This window comes from Maylandia zebra, linkage group LG13 (genome assembly GCF_041146795.1).
Source record: "Maylandia zebra isolate NMK-2024a linkage group LG13, Mzebra_GT3a, whole genome shotgun sequence".
NCBI lineage: Eukaryota > Metazoa > Chordata > Actinopteri > Cichliformes > Cichlidae > Maylandia > Maylandia zebra.
The window spans coordinates 20,405,590-20,427,546 of NC_135179.1; the positions used below are offsets into that span (position 1 = coordinate 20,405,590).

The window sequence follows — 21,957 nt, forward strand, 5'->3', positions numbered from 1 at the left end:
TTTCTGTGGGTTCATTTAATAAGACGCACAGTGCTGCGGCTCACTGCTAGCCTACAATATTACACTGTGAAAATAACCTTGGAAAATATCCTGTGTGACAATGCTACTGGTGACGTACAAATTGACGACATCTTGTGAATATTGCATTATGTTGACACAAACATTCTTTATATATGTTCCCCAAGTAAACATTTTCACCTTATTGCTTAGGGAGGCATTATATAGCTGTTTTGTCAGGTGATTTATGGAGGACGACACTGCGTACCTACCTAGATACTTCCCCGGCCAGTGAAGGACCTGAACTTGCTTGATGACAAAGTGTAATCTTCAGGTCTGTAGGAGCCGTTTTCAATTTCTTCTGCTCTGGAGAAGAGTAAACAATGACAATGCAACAATTATGATTGTGTCTTAATTTTACAGTACATGACTTTTGTCAGAAATGTAGGACAATGTCAGTGTGGTAGTGTGAGGTATGTTTGAATGGCTTCTTGAAGAGGCTTGCTCAAAAGCAGTTCTTACCCCCGTCTATAGGTTATATATATGTCCATAATGGAAAGATGCACATCCACAATGTGAATCTCATATTCCACCTCATCCCAAAGGTGCTCTATTGTTTTGACATGTAGTAAATGTGGGGGCATTGTGGGTACAATGAACTGATTGACTTGTTCAAGAAACCAGTTTGAGCTCTGTGACATGACACATCAGATGATGGGTACACTGTGGTCATAAAGGGATCAGCAACAATACTCCGGTAGGCTGTGGTGTTTAAATAATGCCCAGTTGGCACTAAAGTCCCCAAAGAGTGCCAAGAAACTATTCTCCATACCATTACCTATGATACAAGGTAACCGGATCCATTCATGTTTACACCAAATTCTGACCCTACCATCTGGAAGTTACAGCACAAATCGAGACTTGTCTCACCATTGTTTACTGTCCAGTTTTGAGTGAACTGTAGCCTCAGTTTCCTGTTTTTTGCTGACAGGCGAGGAACCCAGTGTGGTCTTCTGCTGTTGTAGCACATCTGCTTTGAAGTTTGACATGTAAAATAAGAGATGCTCTTCTGCAAACCTTGGTTATTCGGTTACTTGGTTATTTAAGTTAGTCTAGTCTTTCTATCGGCTCTGAGCATTTTCGCCCAGAGATGTGCTGCTCATTGGATATTTTCTATTTACCGGACCATTTAAACCCTCGACATGCTTGTGTTCAGCAGGTTCTTGACCGTGCTTAAACACCTAAATGCACTGGGTATCTGCCATTTGGCTGTGATTAGATATTTGTGTTAATGAGCAGTTGAAAAGGTGTACGTAATAAACTGGTTGGGTATAATAATAATAATAATAATAATAATAATAATAATAATAGTAAAAAGAATTAGAGACTAATAGAAACAGTTTTTGTCCTTGATTAAAAGCAGTATTTTTTCCCAGTGGGGACTTTTGCCCTTGGACGGATGGATGAATGAATGACATTCATAATGGTATGTGCAACTGTTGCGATGAAGGTCTTAGATAAAGCAATGTTAATAATTAGTAAATGCTACAGCTGTAATAAGCTGTGTGTGTATTATTGTGGAAATGCATAATCAAAAATGATTGTAGTGTGAGAGGTGAAAACTCTCGATTCTATTCTCAACGATTCAGCACTAATATAAACAACTACTGATGCTACATCTCACAAGGTGCATATATCTTGTTATGCATGACATGCACGGGTGTTACAAAACGCACCCTTCTATTGAAAAAAGTCAATAGAAGTGGACGAGTTATGAATAAGTCAGCAGGTATCTGACCATAGGGATTAAGCGGAACTGTATTTGCAGAGTAATAAAACAAAAACTGAAGTGAAAAATGCACACAGAGATACAATAAGAGCATTACTGAACAGCAGAAAGGAAATGTGCAATAACGGGTCCAGCTGAGACAAAAGCACGCAAGACTGACAGCATATAATCTTGGCAATAACACACACGTTGCTTTCTGCAACTCCAAAACCTCCCCCCTCATTTCTGCACATACAATTGACCTTAACATCTCGCCTTGCGCAGCGCAAATACTTCACTCTGAGCCAATCTCATACAGTCAGTACTCTACCATTCTTCTAATCAGATGATTAATTATTTCTAATTATATTGCAGTTTTAGTTAGATTCTGCTTCCTATACATCTTTTGTTTCCATTATTTTAATTGCATGTCTGTGCTTTATTGTGTTCTTAATGAGCTGTCAGACCTGTGAAAGCTCTCACACTTACAGCTAATGTAAACGAGCATTAATAGAGAATCTATCAGAATATTCCACGAGATGGAAATTATATTTCAATCCCTCAAGTGTGACACAGCCAGCCGCAAGAAAATATTGCTCTTAATCATAGAAATATAAACAAACATAATGTGGTTTATAATACTGTGGATAGTGAGCTAACGTTAAAATGAACATTCAGACATCAACATATATGAGTTTTCAGGTGGTTTTAATGTGTCACCTATGATTTCAAGTTAGCATTTAGAGTTTTTGCTGAATGTGCGAAAGGAATCCAGTGAAGAAACTTTCTAATCCTCTCCCAATTATGCCCCATTTACATGTTAAAAGTGTGAATCACTGATTATTTCTGCAACTGAGGTCGTGACAGTGTCTCCACTCACCTATTACATTCCTCTCCTCTTTGACCAAAACACACCGCGGTGTGTTTCCTTATCTACGGAGAAGAACAAATCAGCGTTATAAAGAATGAATCGGTCCTATGCATCATCGCTAGTCCACAAGTATAGAATGCATGCATGCAATATTTACACACAAGCCTTGTTACATTCCATCACTGTGAAAAAAGTAAACCAATTCAAGGTATTATAAAAGTGACATTTTATTAGAATTACTTTTATACCACCGATGTGGTGTTTAGTTTGCTGAACAATATTTTAGTGTCTTTTTATTAAAATTTATTCTCTCTTTTATAACAGCTGAATTCCTTGTGGATCTAGTTAGAGATGGGAAGGGATTTTAATTCAACAGTGCATTTATTTGGGGTTAAAACGGGCAGGTTTACTTTTTTTTAAGTGGAGGTTAGATTAGGATTATCATTAGGGTTACCTGCTTAGTGTTTAGTCTTCCTTTGAGTCCCGTGATCTACACTCTTAATGAGAGTCAGGCTTCAGGTGTACTAATCACAAAAGAGAATTCAAATTGCTAAATAGATCTCAGCTTCGATATTTAAAGAACGGAAAGTTACAGAGCAGGTTTCTCAGGTTAAATGACAGAAATGACAGAAATGCAGAAAGGCGTTAGCAGAGACATTGATGAGTTGCTGAGGCCGTTGTTTTCCCCCCTCAGCAATGACATTCAATCAGAAGGTAAATACCAGCATCTAGATCCCGTATTGCCCACATGCTTTTCTTTAAGCTCCAAATGCTGAGAATTTTTAAGGCATTATTATGATAATATATGAGGACTTCTTACCTCTTTAAACGCCATATCAGAGTCAATCAGTGTCTGTTTAATGATGTAAAACTTCAGAGAATGAATTAAGAACAGAAATTTATTAGTTTCTTAAGAAAGTGATCAGATATTCAAGGATAACATACGGTGTTTTACAAATGATTCATTTGGGACAGGTTGGTGGGTTTTCTTTATGAAACGAGTTAGCCGTTACCTGCAAGCAGATGTTAGGTTTTAGAAACAAGAAGCTTGAATTGCGTCACGTATCGCGTTAACAAACTGCAGAACAATAGCAATTTAATGCTTCACAGGCTGCTATTTAGAAAGTCTTACACACTGTGTTGGAGGTTTATGCTGTTTTTATTAAATGCCTTATGTACAAATACAGATTACACACAGAACAAAGCACGCATTAGAAATTACACACTGTACATTGCTTTCAACCAAAACTGTGTTTTGCACGATCATGATCTCACATCATTTTGTATCATTTAAAGTCACAACATGGCCTAGGGTAATTTTGCCTGATATTTCAACATTAAACATTTTTTTAGAAGAAAATTTTAGGTCATTTAGACACTCTGCACTCAGGTCTTCAACTCTTCTTCAGGATAGGTTTCCATTTGTTGCATTTAATGTTATTTGTGTTGTGGGGAGTGTTTAGACTTGCCGTTGGTTAGTTATAGTTTTTGCAAATCAAATCAAAGTTGCAGATTAGTTCTGTTCAGATAAAGTGAGAGAAAAGCAACAGTTTTTATTTTTACTAAACCAAATCATCAAAAAAGTGGAAAAAAAATTGCCTTGAAGAAATCAGTTTGAATTTCTCCATGAAGTAATTTAAACCAGACAGCAGCCACCAATCAGTGAACTCTGGAGAAAGGTTGAAGTTTTTAAAAAAAAGACTTTTTCAAATTTAAAGTGAACACATTTTCTCCGTAGCTGTGGCTGGTTAAAGACTTATCGTGCCTGTAAAGTCACTGACAAAGAGCTAAGCTGGATTTTGTGGGCCGTTTTCCAAATTAGGAAAAAAGTGCCAATAGGGTTTGAATAACTTAAAAAAAAATACTCGCATAAGAGGGCAAAACTAATTTCCCCCTAGACAAACTCGTATTTGAAGAACAGGCACAACTAAAATGAGAAAAAGTTTTGCTTGTTTTCCACATCTAGTAGCGTGTCACGGTGGATAAAAACGGACATGGCATCACTGGATGTTTCGCAACACCACGAAAATGCCTCTATTATGTGGGGCACCGAAGTCTCCTTAGCAATTAAAGCAAGTAGAGAGACGCAGCAGAGTTTTGATAGGCTCTCTAAGTCAAATTATGTCTCTATGATTGCCTGCTTTAACACAGTGAACAGGGGTTGGCTATTAAACCTTAGTAATCACTACATTAAAGACACTAAATGGAAACCAACTAGTCACGCAAATCCCACAAGAATAAATCTGCAGATTAATGTTTTAGGGCAGAGGGAGCTGGAATGAAGGGCATTTAAACAGCCAAGAACAACCTTCCTGCATATGGATGAGAACTGTTAAGTGTCTCTTTTGTTAAAAAAAAGGCTCAAACATCAGTATACTGCAATAATTGTTGCTTTATGCGCTTTATGGGGGTGGGGGTGGGGATTTTCTTTTTACTTTCTGAAGAAGATGGGCCAAAAATAAAATAACTGTTACAACATTTATAATGGATTTAAAAAATAGATATAAATAGCTGAGAATTGGAGGTCTGGACCACCTTTAGTATCTGCCATAAGGATGTTTTCTGTAGCCTCCTCGCGTCAGCCGTAAAACAGGGGCTTTGAGACTGGCTCGGGTAGTTCCCCACTCCTCCTCTGCAGATTAAAGCAAACAAACGGTGGAAAAAAAGAGTTAAAAACGCATTGCAGAAAGCTGCTGCATTCACAACGGAAACGTCATGTCACAAAGGCAAACTGTCTCTCTTCTCTAGCCTCTCCTAAATCTATTTTACCAAAGACAAGAAAATTTAAGCAAGCAAATTATATCCCAGGTACTATGGGGGCTTCTCTTCACACAAAATTAATTTCATGAGCTCTTTGCCCTCTGACGGACCAACACTGAGATTCGACTGTCAGCAGCTCCTTCCTTAGAGCCAAATTACATAAAGATGCCCACCTCTGCTGCGAGGCACAACGCACCGCTCCCAAATAAGAAAGTGTTTATGAAGCAGAAAATCAAATCATTGCCCCGTTGGTTTAGGTTTGGTCTGACCTCAACACCCCAGTGCACAACTCATTGTGCTGAAAATGAATGAGCCCGCAGACCTGCTGTGGCATCCGGCTTATCGCCGTTGTCATGTGACAAGGTTGTAACTCGACTTCTGGTGATTTATGCAATTTTATTTAAATAGCAGTTTTAGATGTTTCTTAATGTTTTTAGTTGAAATCCAGAGACTCCTTTATAAAATTTGGAGCAGGTGCTGATTTGGAAATTGCAAACTGGTGTTTTTTTCTTCTTTTTTTGCGAGTTTGTTTTTGGGCACAGCAAAGGTTAGTCAGCCGATAGTAACAGCTTTCTGGAATAAGCCTTTAAAGGCACATGCCCAAAAGGCAAAACAGTCCACCTCTGCAATAGGCACTGGTTAGCCCCATGAGCTTCCACTGGCACATTTACTCCTCTGGCCAAATGCAGCGAGGAGCCAGGAAGGTAGGAGGAATTTGATGCACACAGAAGTGGCTCCCTGGGTGAAGATGATTGCAAGTGGGCCGAAACCACAGTTTTCTTTTTCTTTCTCGGCTGTGAATTTTTTTTTGTATAGCAGTGCAGCAGTGTCAGCCAGGAAAGTGTGGTCAACACAACATTTTTTTCTTGTCAGGATTTACTTTAAATCAAATCAAAGGATTTTTGAGAATGTTTTCTTTCTATTCTACTATTTGCCCATGAATGTAGGGTATTACCTTTAGTAATGCTAATACTTTAGTGGGAACTGTCTTTAGTGAAAACTTCTCAAAATACAGAATGATGGATAGTGCTGACCAAAAAATCACTGGTGCTAGATATCATATAAAAATATGACACTATGGAGGCATGTGACACACGACACAGGAGCTCTAGTTTTACACTCCAACTTGATTCACCTCCAAACATAAACTGAGCATATTGCGCCCAAACACAGCAGAACCCTTCCTCCCAGCTTGGGTGTGAGTGGAGCCCTCTAATGGGTCGCCACACATGTCCCCCCTGAACACCCAAACAATCCAGGACCCGGGGCTTAATCAAACGTCCAGAACGGCTGAAACGGGGAGTCCGAGAACTGGCTGTGGGTCCACCAGGCCAGGAAAGACATGCCGAACCCTCTGCTGGCCGGACGAGCACCGGCGGGCACGGAGCGATCTCAGAGGGAGGGTCAGAGTCCAACGTCCCGGCAGCAGGTGGGCGGTCGCGGCAGGGGGCATGGGCCAGCACCACAGGAGCATTCTGCAGAACGTGTGCAGGCTTAAGGCGGTTCACTGAAACTACCTCCTACCGTCCCCCAAATCCAAAACAAAATGCTTGGGACCTGATGCAATAACCCGAAACGGGCTGTCGTAAAGCGGACGCAAGGGGGGTTGATGGGCGTCACGCCAAACCAAAATGAAAGGAGAAGATTCCAACGACTGCTGAACAAAAACATCTGGCATGCAGTGGTGCACCGGGCCAGTGACAGAAAAGGGGCCTCAGACGGTCGACCCAGTTACCACTCGTTAAAGAAGCACGGAGCGCGGCCTTGAGTGACTAGTGAAACCGCTCGCACATCCCGTTAGCCTGCGGGTGGTATGCCGTGGTGCGGTGGACCTTCCATCGCAGACCAAAGTTCCGACACAAACCGAGGGCCTCTGTCCGAGGTAATGTCAGCGGGGGGACCAAAACGCTTACTAGCCACGTGCTGAATGTCTGTAGTAAACGACTGAAAAAGGTGAGGGGCTGCCAGATGCCGGACTTCGCCGACTTCGCCGCGGAAAACACACGGAGGCAGTCAGGGGACCAGTCAGCGGGTACTCCTTCAATGTTTTAACCGAGGCGGGACGCGGAAAAGCTGCGACGGCTTGCACCTTGTCTGGCAACGGGACCACGCTACCATCGGAGATGCGGTGCCCCAGGAAATCCAGGACCGGTAAACCAAACTGGCACTTCGAAGGGTTCATGATCAGGATTCGTGCTGGCCACCAATATGTCATCCAGACAGACGAAAACGAAAGGTAGCCCACGCAAAACAGAGTCCATAAGTCGCTGAAAGGTCTGGGCGGCACCTTTCAACCCAAACGGCATGCGCAAAAACTCGAACAAACCAAAGGGGGTGATGACAGTGGTTTTCAGAACATCCTCAGCGCGCACTGGCACTTGGTGATATCCCTGCACCAAATCGATTTTGGAAAAAAATCGAGGTCCCGGCAAGATGGGCGGAAAAATCCTGGATGTGGGGAATCGGGTAACGGTTGTTCTCTGTAAGGTTATTTAAATCCCCGTATTTTAAATCCCCACAAGGTTGCCACCGCCCATCTGGCTTGGGCACCATGTGAAGTGGAGAGGCCCAGGCGCTGTTCAAGCGTTGCACAATGCCCAGGCGCTCCATAGCCGCGAACTCCTCCCGAGCGACGGACAGTTTCATGGGGTTGAGGCGACATGCGCGGGCGAATACCGGGGTCCGACTGTGGGGATATAACACAGCAGCAGAACCCTTCCTCCCAGCTTGGGTGTGAGTGGTGCCCTCTAGTGGGTCGCCACAATATTAAACTCTTCTAAAGAGTCTTTAGGGCTGCATCTAACCAATATCTTCATTTTTACGTAATGCTTCAATTATTTAAACAATAAAAAAACAAACAAAAAAAATCAGAAGAACCAAAATATATTTGTTTTTATGTGAACAACAGTGAAAAATACAAAAGTGTTCACTTTATATCGATAGCAAAATACTACAGTAGTGGTCAGCAGCTTGTATACACTCATCATGGGCATGAATGTCATGGTAATTTTGGGATTTTACTGAATTCTTTGAACTTCTCTTTATCCGAGGTGTAATAATTGAACAGCATAGATCTTTAATAACTTTACAAAAGAAAGACTTGTGTTCACAAGTTTGAATTTATTTTTGACTGTGTAGATTTTCTCTTATCCACACAGAGTCAAAATTACAGGCTCAAATATATACATACACTTACTTAAATCTTTTAATAAGTGGTGCTCAAGGTTCTACAATTTACACAAGTTGGAAAAATCTCTCAGGGCCAAGATTATCAATTGAAACAATTGTACGTAATTTTGATGTGTAAGTGTTTACAATTAGGGTGTGTCACTACTTTACCAACCCAACTTTAAATGAAAAGAAAAGGTTCAGGATCAATAAATCTACCAACCTCCATAAACTGCAAACTGCTGAAACACCAGCATCACTGTATTGTGAGTTTGACATTGCCATGGGAAGAGAGAGCACATCAAAAAGTCAAATGCTGTCTGGAGAAGTTTTGTCTTTAGACAAGACAAAGATTGAGTTATTTAGTCAAAATGACAGGAGGAACTTTCAAGCATGTTGGTGGTAGCATCATAGTCTGGCTGTTTTGCTGCCACTGGTACTGGTACATGAGAAGGAGGATGCAAAGAAGTATTGGAACTACCTTCTCTATCTACAAATTAATATCTTTGATCAACAACTAGGCAGGCAGCTGAATTGTGGAAACAGTCGAATGATCCCAAAAACAGAACAAATTGATTCTGAAATGGATAAATTAGGCCAACATAAAGCTTACTTAATGGACTTCCCAAAGCTCCAACCTTCGCCTGTGCTTAAAAGCCGGCTCAATGCCAGGACACCAGCCAATTTAAAAGACCATTATCAATTCTGTTAAGAAGAGCGGTAAACTATCCAGCCACAATTATGCCTAAATAGTGCTGATGGCTACCAAAAGTGTCTGTTTGAGGTATAACTTATTAATGGACAGTTAGCCAAATATCAGTGGGGATATGGTATACATTTAAGCCTGTATGTACTCTTTTGATCTTGTGTGGATCACAGAAAATCCAAAATAAATTCAAACCTGTGGACCCAATTCTTTCTTTTTAAACTCATTAAATATGTATGCTGTATAATCATTCCACCCTGGAAAAAGAAAAGTTTGAAGAAGTCACAAAGAGCCCAAATTACCATGAAACAAATGCCCAACACTGTCTGTGTCATTCAGCCCTTCTGATCACATCTGTAGATTATGGTTGTGGTTATCTGTGGTTTTGTATTCTGATGTCGCCATCGTAGGTTTTTGATAACAGACATGAGAGCTGGCTGAAAAACAATGAACACTGAATCCATTTATAGTGGCAACTTTTCAGTGAAAAGTTAGCCAAGCCCTGAAGCATACTCTGGTTTATCATCTATTTGAGTCTAAAAGAGAGTGTAATTAACAGAAATATGCATCATGTCTTATTAAACAAGTGCAATCAGACAGCACAACTCCCCCCAAAGGGCAAGGGCTATACTAAAACATTTATGTTTTATGCTAATGTCAGTATTGGTAATATTGAAATCCTGAATAATGACAGAGTTATTTTCACAGATTACTTGTGCTGATGTCAGCATTGCTAATATAGAAATGTAGTGTAGAACAAGGTTATTATCGTTAACGAAAACTAACGAAATAACGAAAACTAGAAGTGAAAAAACATTTTCGTTAACGGAAATAAAAATAAAAACAAAAAAAGGAAAACTAACTAAAACTGTAATGAGTGTTCACAAAACTAACTAAAATTAAATGAATTTATAGCAAAAATGTGTTTAGTTTTCATTGATGTGTGCGTGTCATACAATAGTCAAGGGTGAAAATGAAGTTTAGTTTCCAGATTTATTTCTTGCTGTCTAATTATGCCAGCAGGTGGCAGTACGTTAGTCGAGTCGTCTGTGTTGCTGCTCCGTCCACGCGCAGAATCATGTCAGGAAAAGTCGGGAGCAGTGTTGGTCAAGTTACTTGAAAAAAGTAATCAGTAACTAATTACTGATTACTTCCCCAAAAAGTAATCCTGTTACTGATTACTTATTTTTTTAAAGTAATTAATTACTTAGTTACTTAGTTACTTTTTAAAAACACGTTTTACAACCTGAATAGGTGATAAAGCGATAGATCTTTCAGCCCAATTCTACTTTTTCTACATAATCCATCATACAAAATGTAATCAAATGGAAAGGCCCCTTTTTAAAACTTGTTTTATTAGTTTTAATCTTTTAACTTTATGCATCAAGCAAAAATTTATTATATGCAACATTCTCTGACTGGAAGAAATTTGTTTAATATTTAAACCTATTTTCTGCACATTCCAGCACATAATTTTTTTTTTTGTGTGTGTGTGTTTACACTCACTCTTTCAAATAGATGCAAGTAAAACACAGCAGAAAATAAATAAAATCAAAGAGTCCTGTTGCGGTCCTGTTGCTCTATTTTCACCTGTAAAGCAGGAGTGGGGTAGGCGGAGGTATACCCTGGTGCAGATGTGCCGCAGCAGTCAGTGGAAGAATCCACGAGTTTCTCTGTGAATTTCCCATCACGTTGTAGCGCACTCGGTGCTTGCTTGGAAGTTTAGGGGTTTTTTTCGCTGTAAAAAGAAGTTTTCTTCCCACGCACAACGGACACTAATGTTTTTGTCACTTTTTATGGAATCAAACTCAAAATAAGGTCAGTACTTCCACGCTTTAAATGCTGCACGCTCATACTCTCTCCCGCACTCGATATATTATCCATTGTTGATCTGCATACAGCTGTTGTCACGAACATCGCACTCACTTACGTCACTGTCATGAGACATTCTCGCAAAAGAAATCAAGGTTTTAGTAACGCAGTAACGCAGCGTTCCTACGGGAAAGTAACGGTAATCTAATAACTGTTTTTGCAATAGTAATCCCTTACTTTACTCGTTACATGAAAAAAGTAATCGGATTACAGTAACGCGTTACTGCCCATCTCTGGTCGGGAGAAAGCGCCAGAGTCCAATTTGGGATTACTTTGAATATGACTGTGTTTTGGATAAAGCAAGTGTCTTGTAGTGGAAAGAGACAAATTATGAGGGACATTTCTAAAGGGAAGAAAATCCCACAAACTTTAAAGTGCACTTGAAAAGCTCACACAAGAAGGCTAACCTAGCTTACCTTGAGAAGGTAACCCTCATCCCCAGAAACAGACGCTAACCCCAGGCAAGGCAGCGTGATGCATCCCGAGACAACAGGACTGGGATATCTACATAACTGTGTGAGTCAATTGCCTTCAAAAAGTTTATCAATTCACTTGAACCAAAATTATGAACACCCGGTGCTGCAAGAGTTAATAGTCTCATTGGGGCCAAGTTATACATTTTATAGTTGCCTGGTATCAATGGTTGTTCATCTGCCTTTATTTATTTATTTAAAGAACCCATAGGTGGGAATGTGAGTTGTCTGTCTCTGCGTGTTAGCCCTGCGACAGACAGGCGACCTGTCCAGGATGCAGGGTATGGTAACTGGAATAGCAACATACCCAAGGATAAGCAGAAGAGAATGACTGATATGATGAAACTGGGATTTTGTTACACTTAATTATTGCAAACACAACTAAAACTATAACTGAAACTAATCAAAACTAAACTGAAACTAAGGATTTTCAAAAAAATAAAAACTAAACTAGCAAACAATTGGTAAAAACTAATTAAAACTGATATAAAATTGAAAATCTGAAGTCAAAACTAAATAAAAATAAAAACTAATGAAAATTGCAAAACTATTAAAACCCTGGTGTAGAATATTAATTCTTTTGTGTCATTGTGTATTCATAAAATGTCTTTACTTAAAAATAATGTTTTAAAGAGCTCAGAAAAAGATATATTATTGTCCCCCAAATAAATTTTTGAGATGTTCCAGGGGAAACTAAAGCTTTTTCCTAATTTCCCAAATGACCCTGATTTTTGACCTATGACCATGAAGCATTACATATTAAATGGTGTATTTTATTACCTTAACCCATGATGATTGGAGAAATATTTGGCTTCTATAAGCTGTAAAAACTCGAGATTTCAGACCTGGATGCCAAAAAACGGTCGATGTACAAACTAAAGAAAATCAGGATCAAAGAAAATCAACACATTCTTACAGCTGAGAACCTGGAACTGCAGAGCACAGTGCAAGGTGAAAAAGGACTTCACCATTTAATCAGCCATCCAGCTGCCAAATCATTTTTATGAATCGACTAATCAAATAATCAACCCATTTTCTCATTTTTAATAATGGGGTTGTGTTGCATTTTAGCTGGATTCAACAATTTATAGTGAGTATCAGTACTGAAAAGTGAGGATACATGAAAAAGACAGTGACTCATTTCTGTTCTTGTCGGTATAAAATAAGCTCTACTTACCATAGTTGTTGTAGGATTCATCACTGGCTCCCTGCCCATATTCATAATAGTCTGAAATGCTGAAAGCAGATGAAGCGAAAACACGGGTCAAAGAAAAAAATAATAAGCTGCAGACGACTTTTCTTTTTTGTCAAATAAGGAATAAATGTGATTTCTTTGGGGGGGGGGGGGAAAGGACTGCAGTTCTATTATCAACAAGACCAAACACTTTTTTACAAAATCTCTCAGTAGTCCTCTCCACTGTCTGTGTCACTCAGCCCTTATCTATTAGTTCTTAATGAAGAGACAGATCTTTAAAAAGTGGTCATAAACATATCTTCAACCACAGAAGGGCTAAGTTATTCCTAGAAAAGCTGGGCAAATTTGAACAAATTTTACTCCATTTGTTGGGGACTCAGCTGCGGATTTAGTGCATCACTAAATATTTACAGCAGCATGATGGTGTATGTGGGATTAACTACTGTGCCCATGTTGCTCAAGTTGCTCACTGATGTGTTTTTAACAGACAACAGACGTCTCTGGCACACTTTCATCAGGCTTTAGTATACACACATACTGTAGCTTTGCTGTTAGGATCAAGTCATTGTTGGTTTGGGGATTTCTTGCTCTAATGTACACCTGTGATGGCCCAGCTGGTCACAGTGGACCTTAAACATTCTGTATTGTAACAACAGATGGATGGTAACTGAGAAAAGTTGAAAAAGCCTTTCCTGCTGTGTGTGTGTTAACGTTACCTCTTTGACTGATTGCTGTAGTTATCTTCATAGGCTTCATAACTCTCATCATCATACTCTCCACCGTATCCGTCGTCGTAGGCCTGCGAGGGAACACGCGGTAAACATTAACATTGACTTGTCTCCACATCTCTATCCAGTCTAACTGGTTGGAGATAAATAATATAAAAATAATCAATAGTTAGTTCCATGGGCTAACTATATTACAGTGAGACGGTAATGGGAGAGGAAACAGAAAAATTAATGTCCAACAGGGATTATTGATTAAGGTTCGCAGGGAGCATGTCTCACTGGTAAAGCTTATTGGACACCTTCTGAGTCTCAAGCTGCAATATGGATCTGCACTATTGATAAGTAGCTATTCAGAAAATAAGCACAAAATGCAGCCAGGAGCTTTACACTCGTGTTCGATAACAATACAAGTGGCTAAACAGCACGCAGCCCACAGACAAGCCCTAAAGTTAGATATTTTGCCAACAACCTGTAAGTATTAGAAACCACTTAATTAGGGCTGCTCGATTATGGCAAAAATGATAATCACGATTATCTTCACTGGAATTGAGATCTCGATTATTTGACGATATTTATTTAACCCTTTAAGACCTACTATAGAACCATGTCCGCCAGAGCTTATATTATTTTTTTACATGTTGTAGTGCCATTTGTGGGAGCATTTCAATTTGCTATGCAACTGTTATAGCCCATATTTTAATAATATGTATACATTAAGTCCATAGTAACTACATTAATTGCAAAAAAGTGCAATAAACTACAAAAAAATTGAAAATTGTTTTTTGGTTTTTTTACATATATTTCTACGGAGAAATTTAAGAGGTTTATCCCTCAAAACTTTAAATACAAAAAAGTTGCAAAAAATAGTTTACAACAACAGGAAATTTATTTTGAGTGTCTTCATAGTTTTATTTTGGAGAGACACCAATTTTTATATACTGCAGGAAAAACGAAAAAACAATCCTATGATGCAAATTAGTAAAGAAAACAGCATGTGCATCAAAATAAACTATTTCCAGCAGTGCAATTCGAGTTCTAAGCATCCCAGTAACTATTTAGAAAAGTCAAACATGGCCAGTATAGGCTTTTAAGGCCTACAAGTAAAAAAACTACATTTCCGCGAAAATGACGTCACTTCCGGTTTTGGCCAGGAAATGGCGGACATGCGATAGTTAGCGGTGACGTCTGTTTCACTGTGGGAAGTGTTACGAACAGCTGATCGGATCGGCAAAGCGTGTTTCTGGAATATTATGATTTTGTTGCTGCAAGCGCTTTTTATGCAATTTTTGCAAAGCTTTATGTGGAAGGAAACCGTGACCGAGGAGAAGCTGATGGCATAAGATGTAAGTACAACTCCTCCTGTTTCGTATGCAAAACAAATTATTGCGCTAGTGTTACGATCCAATGTTGCCAGTGTTTTGTGTTAGGCGTGACTGTTATGTGTTTCCTGTTTTACTTTGAAGGTCTGTCTTATCTCAGTGTGTTCAGTTTCCGCTTCCTTGTCTCGTCAGTTCTGATTTGCCCCAGCTGTGTTTCCCTCCTGTTGTCCATTCCCTGATTGCTCCCTCTATGTATTTAAGCCCTGTGTTTCAGTTTGTCATGGGTCGTGATCATTGTGGTGTTGGTATCGTAGTTTTGTAAATAGCTGTAAATAGATTTGTAAAGTAGCAATTGAGTAATTTGTTCACCTTGTATATATTGTTCACTGCAGAAGCCTAGTAGGCATGAGAAGCCATTTTTGTTGATTACGTTTTCTCCTGTTTTTGTTTAGGAAGTTAGGTAAGTGAATTGTCTTTTGTTTGGTTTTTCATTTTGGGTAGGAAAGCGTAGGGACCATTAGGGAGTTTTGTTTGTTATTTTTGGCACTGCTCACTGCTGAAGCAAATAAATGGCTGCTTAGCATTTTAAAAGATACTATTGTTTGGGTTCTTGTTTTGGGTGGAGTGTGGTGGGCCAATGTTTTGTTGCGTTCAGGACACGCCTAGACCTAGAACGTAACATAAACCTCAGACCCTCCAGCGAAGACATTTATGTTACGTTTATGTTACGTTATGTCACACAAAACACTGACAACATTGGATTGTAACACTAGCTTACACGGTTCAGGTTCTACAGGGATTTAAAAATAGTTACACAAAACGGAGCGTGCTGCTCTGACCAGCTTTAAAGGGTTAACAATGACTTTAAAAAAATAATATAAAATAGTGTGCAACACCACTGAAGTTTTTTTTTTTTTTTTTACCTCTCTTTTCAACCAACGGCAGTCACTCTCTCCTCTCCAAATAACTTCTGCTTAGCTTTCCGAGCTTCCCCCGGGTCCTCTTAATCAGCGGTCTTGCGCCACGGACCGGTTTATGCCCGACAATATTTTCACGGACCGGCCTTTAAGGTGTCGCGGATAAATGAGGGAGGGGCTAATAATCGGCTTAGTCATTTTTAATGATCGTTGAAAGCCCAGATCGTAATCGTGATTAAAATTCGATTAATTGAGCAGCCCTACACTTAATGTATATATGTATATATATATTAGGGGTGCAACGATACTCGTATCGATATTGAACCATTCGATACAGTGCTTTCGGTTCGGTACGCATATGTATCGAACAATATAAAATTTGTAATTTATTTTATCAACTTTCCTTCTGACGATGCTGTCTGTGTTGAGCGCTCAGTGAATCTGCGTTCGACTACTCCGCCTAGGCTGCACTGTCGAGCGCAGATCTACTGAGCGTTCAACACAGACAGCATTGTAAGAAGGAAGAGCGCAGGGCAAGCTAGCGAGACAGAAGTTAAGCTCTCCTTGCAACATGGCAAATTGAACCTCCCCCACCCTCATTCAGATCTGGCGTTTGGAATTATTTTGGTTTTCATGTGACGTATGACCCTGAAGGTAAGCGAGTCATGGACTAAAGTAAAACAGTATGTTGGATGTGCCACGCAATGCTCAATTACATGGGTGGGAACTAGTGTGTTAGCGCAGTTAGCTCGTTAACGTGTTGGCCGTCTAGCCCCACGCACGGGCGATCAGGGGTAGCTCGTTAACGGAGATTTGCCGTGTTGTGGCGTTAACGTCATTTCAACGAGATTAACGCTGACAGCACTTGTGGGAACACAACGAATATGACTGCACATTTACGCTGACATCATCCTAGTGCAAAGACAAGTGGAAGCATACAGAAACAACAAGCATGCATGCTACAAACTTTACCCGAGTCATTTAGACAGCCGTTAGCTGATATGTTTAATATTGTGGCGAGCTCAGACAAGGAGGAGACGGAGGTGTCGTTTGGTCTTGCTTCCCGTGAGCTAGCCAGGGAGCACAGCCGTTTATTGACATCTACAGAAGAACACTGCCGCTAGCTAACTGCTCAGCGCGGCAACCGCACAGCAACAACAACACACAGGGCGCCCTCTGACCCCGGAAGGACACATCGCAGCGAGAGGGCGTCACCCGTCACTATGGCAACATAAACAAAACATAACGGTACAAACAGAACCCCGAACAGCCCTGACCCGCTACAATATGCTGCTGAGAATATAGCCCAGAAGATCAGAATCAGAATCAGAATCAGAATACTTTATTGATCCCTGGGGGAAATTATTTTTTGTTACAGTGCTCCATTTTAAACCAACATTAAGACAAGACAGACAATACACTAACTAAGAATAGTACAATATATACATATACATACATACATACATACATAAGTCACTCATAGATAAATAGTTGGAAAAGAAACATGTGTAGTTGTAGCAGCAAACAGTGTGTTAAGTGGATGCGTTGTACAGGGCGACCGTGGCTCAGGGGGTTGGGAAGCGTATCTGTAACCGGAAGGTCGCCGGTTCGATCCCGGAGCTCTCTGTCCTGGTCGTTGTGTCCTTGGGCAAGACACTTTACCCTACTTGCCTACTGGTGTTGGCCAGAGGGGCCGATGGCGCGATATGGCAGCCTCGCTTCTGTCAGTCTGCCCCAGGGCAGCTGTGGCTACAACCGTAGCTTGCCTCCACCAGTGTGTGAATGTGAGAGTGAATGAATAGTGGCATTGTAAAGCGCTTTGGGTGCCTTGAAAAGCGCTATATAAATCCAATCCATTATTATTATTATTATTATTACAGGGAGATGGCCACAGGCAGGAATGATTTCCTGTGTCGTTCAGTGGTGCTTTTCGGTAATCTCAGTCTCTCACTGAACGTGCTCCTGTGACTGACCAACATGTCATGGAGTGGGTGGGAGGTGTTATCCAACATTGTCTTTATCTTGGACAGCATCCGCCTCTCCGACACCACCTTGAGGGAGTCCAGCTCCATCCCCACAACATTGCTGGCCTTACGGATTAGTTTATTAAGTCTGTTGGCATCTGCGACCCTCAGCCTGCTCCCCCAGCATGCAACAGCATAGAGGATCGCACTGGCCACAACAGACTCATAGAAAATCCTCAGCATTTTCTGGCAGATGTTGAAGGACCTCAGTCGCCTCAAAAAATAGAGACGACTCTGGCCCTTCCTGTAAAGTGCTGTGGTGTTTTTAGCCCAGTCCAGTTTATTGTCAATGTGTACTCCAAGGTATTTATAGTCCTCCACAATGTCAACACTGACCCCCTGAATTGAAACAGGGGTCAAGTGTTTCCTGGTCTTCCTGAAGTCCACGATCAGTTCCTTGGTCTTTGCCACGTTGAGCTGCAGATGATTCTGCTCACACCACGTGACAAAGGAGTCGACCACAGCCCGGTACTCTGTCTCATCATCCCTGCTGATGCATCCAACCACCGCAGAGTCATCAGAAAACTTCTGAAGATGGCATGTCTCTGTGCAGTGGCTGAAGTCTGTGGTGTAGAGGGTGAAGAGGAAGGGGGAGAGGACAGTCCCCTGTGGTGCCCCTGTGTTGCTGATGCGTATAGTATTGCTTTTATTTTGGAAAGAGCCATTTCTCTGTAATAAACTCTCCTTTCCAAAGATGAGTGATTCCTCAATCAGATACAGGGCTCGCAAAATCGCTAACCCGACGTCCCGGGGCTAGCGATTTTTCCAGTCTGGCTACCAAAATCTATCTCTGCCCTGCCCGTCGGGCTATTGTAGGAAGGAAAAATATATGTCAATGCTTTTGCATTCTTTCGGAAATGTAGCTGGGTAATTATGTCATTGGCATCGGTGAGCCACTGTCAATATGTGACATATTGAAATCGCGTTTGAATTTGCGCTTGTTTTTTGCTTTCACTTTGCAATCGCGCGAACTGTGTATAGAGAGCGACAGTACTGATCTGTGAGTGATGATAATTTGCGCACCAATTCCTCTGACATCGTCTTATCAATCGTTAGCTTACTATGCAAACATGACAAGTGAAATCTCCCGCAGCTTAAACATGTGAGAGGTTGATCGCGCAGAGAATCGCTGACCGTTATGTGTGTGTGTAAAAGCAGCAGGATATATATTTTAGTTCTGCTGAGCCAAATAAGACAGGTCAGGGTGAAGAAGTGACAGCCAAAGAAAAGCTTACCACAAAACGGAAAAGTTATGACAAATCAGAGTATAAGGCAAAAAGAAAGTGCAGCTTTATGGTTTCATGGACAAAATTTCTGTGGCTGCAATATGACGAGCTATATAACCGGGGCTGCACATAAGTGGTCCGCAGGTGCGCATTCGCTGTCAAAAAAAACCAAAAACGCGCACAAGATATGAAGTTGCAACGCGTGTTTGCATACATAAGATTTTCTGGAGGAGGACAGACATTTGTTTAGAACTCTTAAAGATGTCGAAGAAGCAAGCTCCTTTAAGCAATTACTTTGGTGTTCCTCCACCTCCAAACAAATGTCAGAAGGAGTCCGAACCACAAAAGAAGCACGTATTCTCGGAAAAGTGGTTGCAGGAGGTGAGCTGGCTTCAGACAAATGATGAACGCACAGAGATGTGGTGCGGAATGTGCCGTGAAAATCCCACTCTAGCGGACAAAAACAGTGCTTTTTATATGGACGCAAACGCGCATTGCAACTTCTTATCTGGTGCGCGTCTTTTATTTTGACAGCGAATGTGCACATGCGGACCACTTATGTGCACCCGTGTAAATAACATAATGTTCTGCCGGGTGTGTTGTTGGTTTTCTCTCGATTTCTGAGTCGACAAGCGCCTTTGTTACTGGGACCAGTCATTTTAAGAAAGGCCCCCATTAGAACCCATGAGAAATGCAAGAAATGCATTATTGCTCAGTCTGCAATATCTTTCCCAGAACAAACACCAATTGCAAATAACATACTAAAAATAAACCTGAAAAATCTGTTTAGAACAGCGTACTATGTTGCAAAGAGTGAACTACCACTGGCAAAATTTAGCAGTCTTTGCAAACTTCAAAAAGCAAATGGCCTAGTTCTTGGTTCCACTTGTCCCTTACCCGTGACTTCGGTGGAAATTTCAAATTCAGGATCTGACACAGACTGATTCATGTCCTACACAGTTCTTACAAGTTCATAGAAATTTCTGTTCAATTAGAACCAAGTATTTGAGTTGATGATTGTAATTTTTATACAATGTTGTAATTTGTGTTTCAACAATTTTTTGATTGATGTTTTGTTTCCTTTACAATATTATACTTTAATGTATAATATTGTAAAGGAAACAAAACATCAATCAAAAAATTACTCTCTTTTTTTATTCGGGCTACTTACATTTATTTTGGGCTACCAAAAACTGAAGAGTCCCTGCCCGAAGGGCTACCAGGGTGTCATGGTCTACGGTGGGTGGCTGGAGTTTCCATTAGGCTCCTGAACTGACCTGGGATCCGCCCCTGGGCAGGGCCAACTCCAGCTCCTGCACACCTGGAGCCTATTGCAGGCAATCAAGCCAGAGGGATTTAAACCACACATCGATGTTCACTCACTGCCAGTTCGTCATCAACCCATGTTGGTAACAGGTCTTGTGTTTCAAATTCTCGCTGTGATTTATCTTACTAACAAAGACTCTTTTGTACTACAGTTGCTGTACCCACCCTGGCTCACTCCACCTCCGGACTCGGGATACCTAGTGATCATTTTGGAAATCCCTCTGTGCCTCACCTGCCTGCCCTCCTGCCATCACACTCCATCTGGAGCCCCGGATCTCAGGTCAGCCTTTCCACGCCACTCAGCCTCCCCTGGATCTTCATCATCCCCCTCTCAAACACTCCAGGTCCCTAACTGCAAGTAAGAATTGCTGCTCTTATACTGGCCACTTCTGAGCTGCCTTCACTACCTGCCTAACTCCTATATCCTCTCCCCTCAGTGTGACTGTTCCCCACTCAGCTCCGTTCCACTTCTCAGGCCTCGTTCCCTCGCCCTAGCCACGTTCCCCTGGGCACGCCACACCAAGGCTCCAAGTCTCGTCATTTTCTGTCTTTGCCACGTTTCCCTTTTTTTTCCCCCCTTGCACTTAACCGTAATAAACTGTTAAATCATCTACTGTCTCCGCTCTGGGTTTCTGCACCTGAGTCCTATTCAGTACCGGCCATCCGTCGCCGTGACACAGGGATTTTGAAATTTTGAGAGCCCTGAGATATATTTATTTTTTTAATTACTTTTGTTTCAGCAACATTAAATTTAAAAACTGTACTTTTGAGTTAAAATATATATTTATAATTTTAATAAATGACAAATTAAAAAGGCATGAACATTTTTTTTGTATCGAAAAAATATTGAACCGTGACACCAAAGTATCGAACCGAACCGTGAATTTTGTGTATCGTTGCACCCCTAGTATATATGTATGTATATATATATATTAGGGGTGCAACGATATTCGTATCGATATTGAACCGTTCGATACAGTGCTTTCGGTTCGGTACGCATATGTATCGAACAATACAACATTTGTAATTTATTTTATCAACTTTCCTTCTGACGATGCTGTCTGTGTTGAGCGCTCAGTGAATCTGCGTTCGACTACTCCGCCTAGGCTGCACTGTCCAGCGCAGATCCACTGAGCGCTCAACACAGAGAGCATCGTCAGAAGGAAGAGCGCAGGGCAAGCTAGCAAGACAGAAGTTAAGCTCTCCTTGCAACATTCAGATCTGGCGTTTGGAATTATTTTGGTTTTCATGTGACGTATGACCCTGAAGGTAAGCGAGTCATGGACTAAAGTAAAACAGTATGTTGGATGTGCCACGCAATGCTCAATTACATGGGTGGGAACTAGTGTGTTAGCGCAGTTAGCTCGTTAACGTGTTGGCCGTCTAGCCCCATGCACGGGGCGATCAGCGGTAGCTCGTTAACGGAGATTTGCCGTGTTGTGGCGTTAAGGTCATTTCAACGAGATCAACCTGAAAGCACTAGTGGGAACACAACGAATATGACTGCACATTTACGCCGACATCATCCTAGTGCAAAGACAAAAACAACAAGCATGCTACTAACTTTAGCCGAGTCATTTAGACAGCTGTTAGCACATGATTCTCCT

General features: G+C 41.0%; 1 protein-coding gene and 1 long non-coding RNA gene across 3 annotated transcripts in view; one reads left to right on the top strand and one right to left on the bottom strand.

The window, feature by feature from the left end:
- Positions 1-3,576: 3,576 nt before the first annotated feature.
- khdrbs2 (KH domain containing, RNA binding, signal transduction associated 2) overlaps positions 3,577-21,957 on the bottom strand; it is a 78,681-nt gene continuing 60,300 nt past the window's right edge. The window contains exons 7-9 of the mRNA XM_012920390.2: positions 13,527-13,609; positions 12,793-12,851; positions 3,577-5,268 (exon numbers count right to left, since the gene is read on the bottom strand). Of these exons, the coding sequence (XP_012775844.2) occupies positions 5,174-5,268; positions 12,793-12,851; positions 13,527-13,609 (237 nt within the window). The 3' untranslated portion in view covers positions 3,577-5,173. The remainder of the gene's footprint in view (positions 5,269-12,792; positions 12,852-13,526; positions 13,610-21,957) is intronic.
- Positions 16,402-20,959, top strand: LOC143421805 (uncharacterized). Of its 2 annotated transcripts, none has more exons than XR_013101383.1 (3): positions 16,402-16,428; positions 20,503-20,708; positions 20,788-20,959. It is a non-coding gene; the product is annotated as an uncharacterized LOC143421805 (long non-coding RNA). The 2 variants fall into 2 exon arrangements; XR_013101384.1 differs by lacking the exon at positions 16,402-16,428 and adding an exon at positions 20,286-20,429 and having other exon boundaries at positions 20,788-20,958.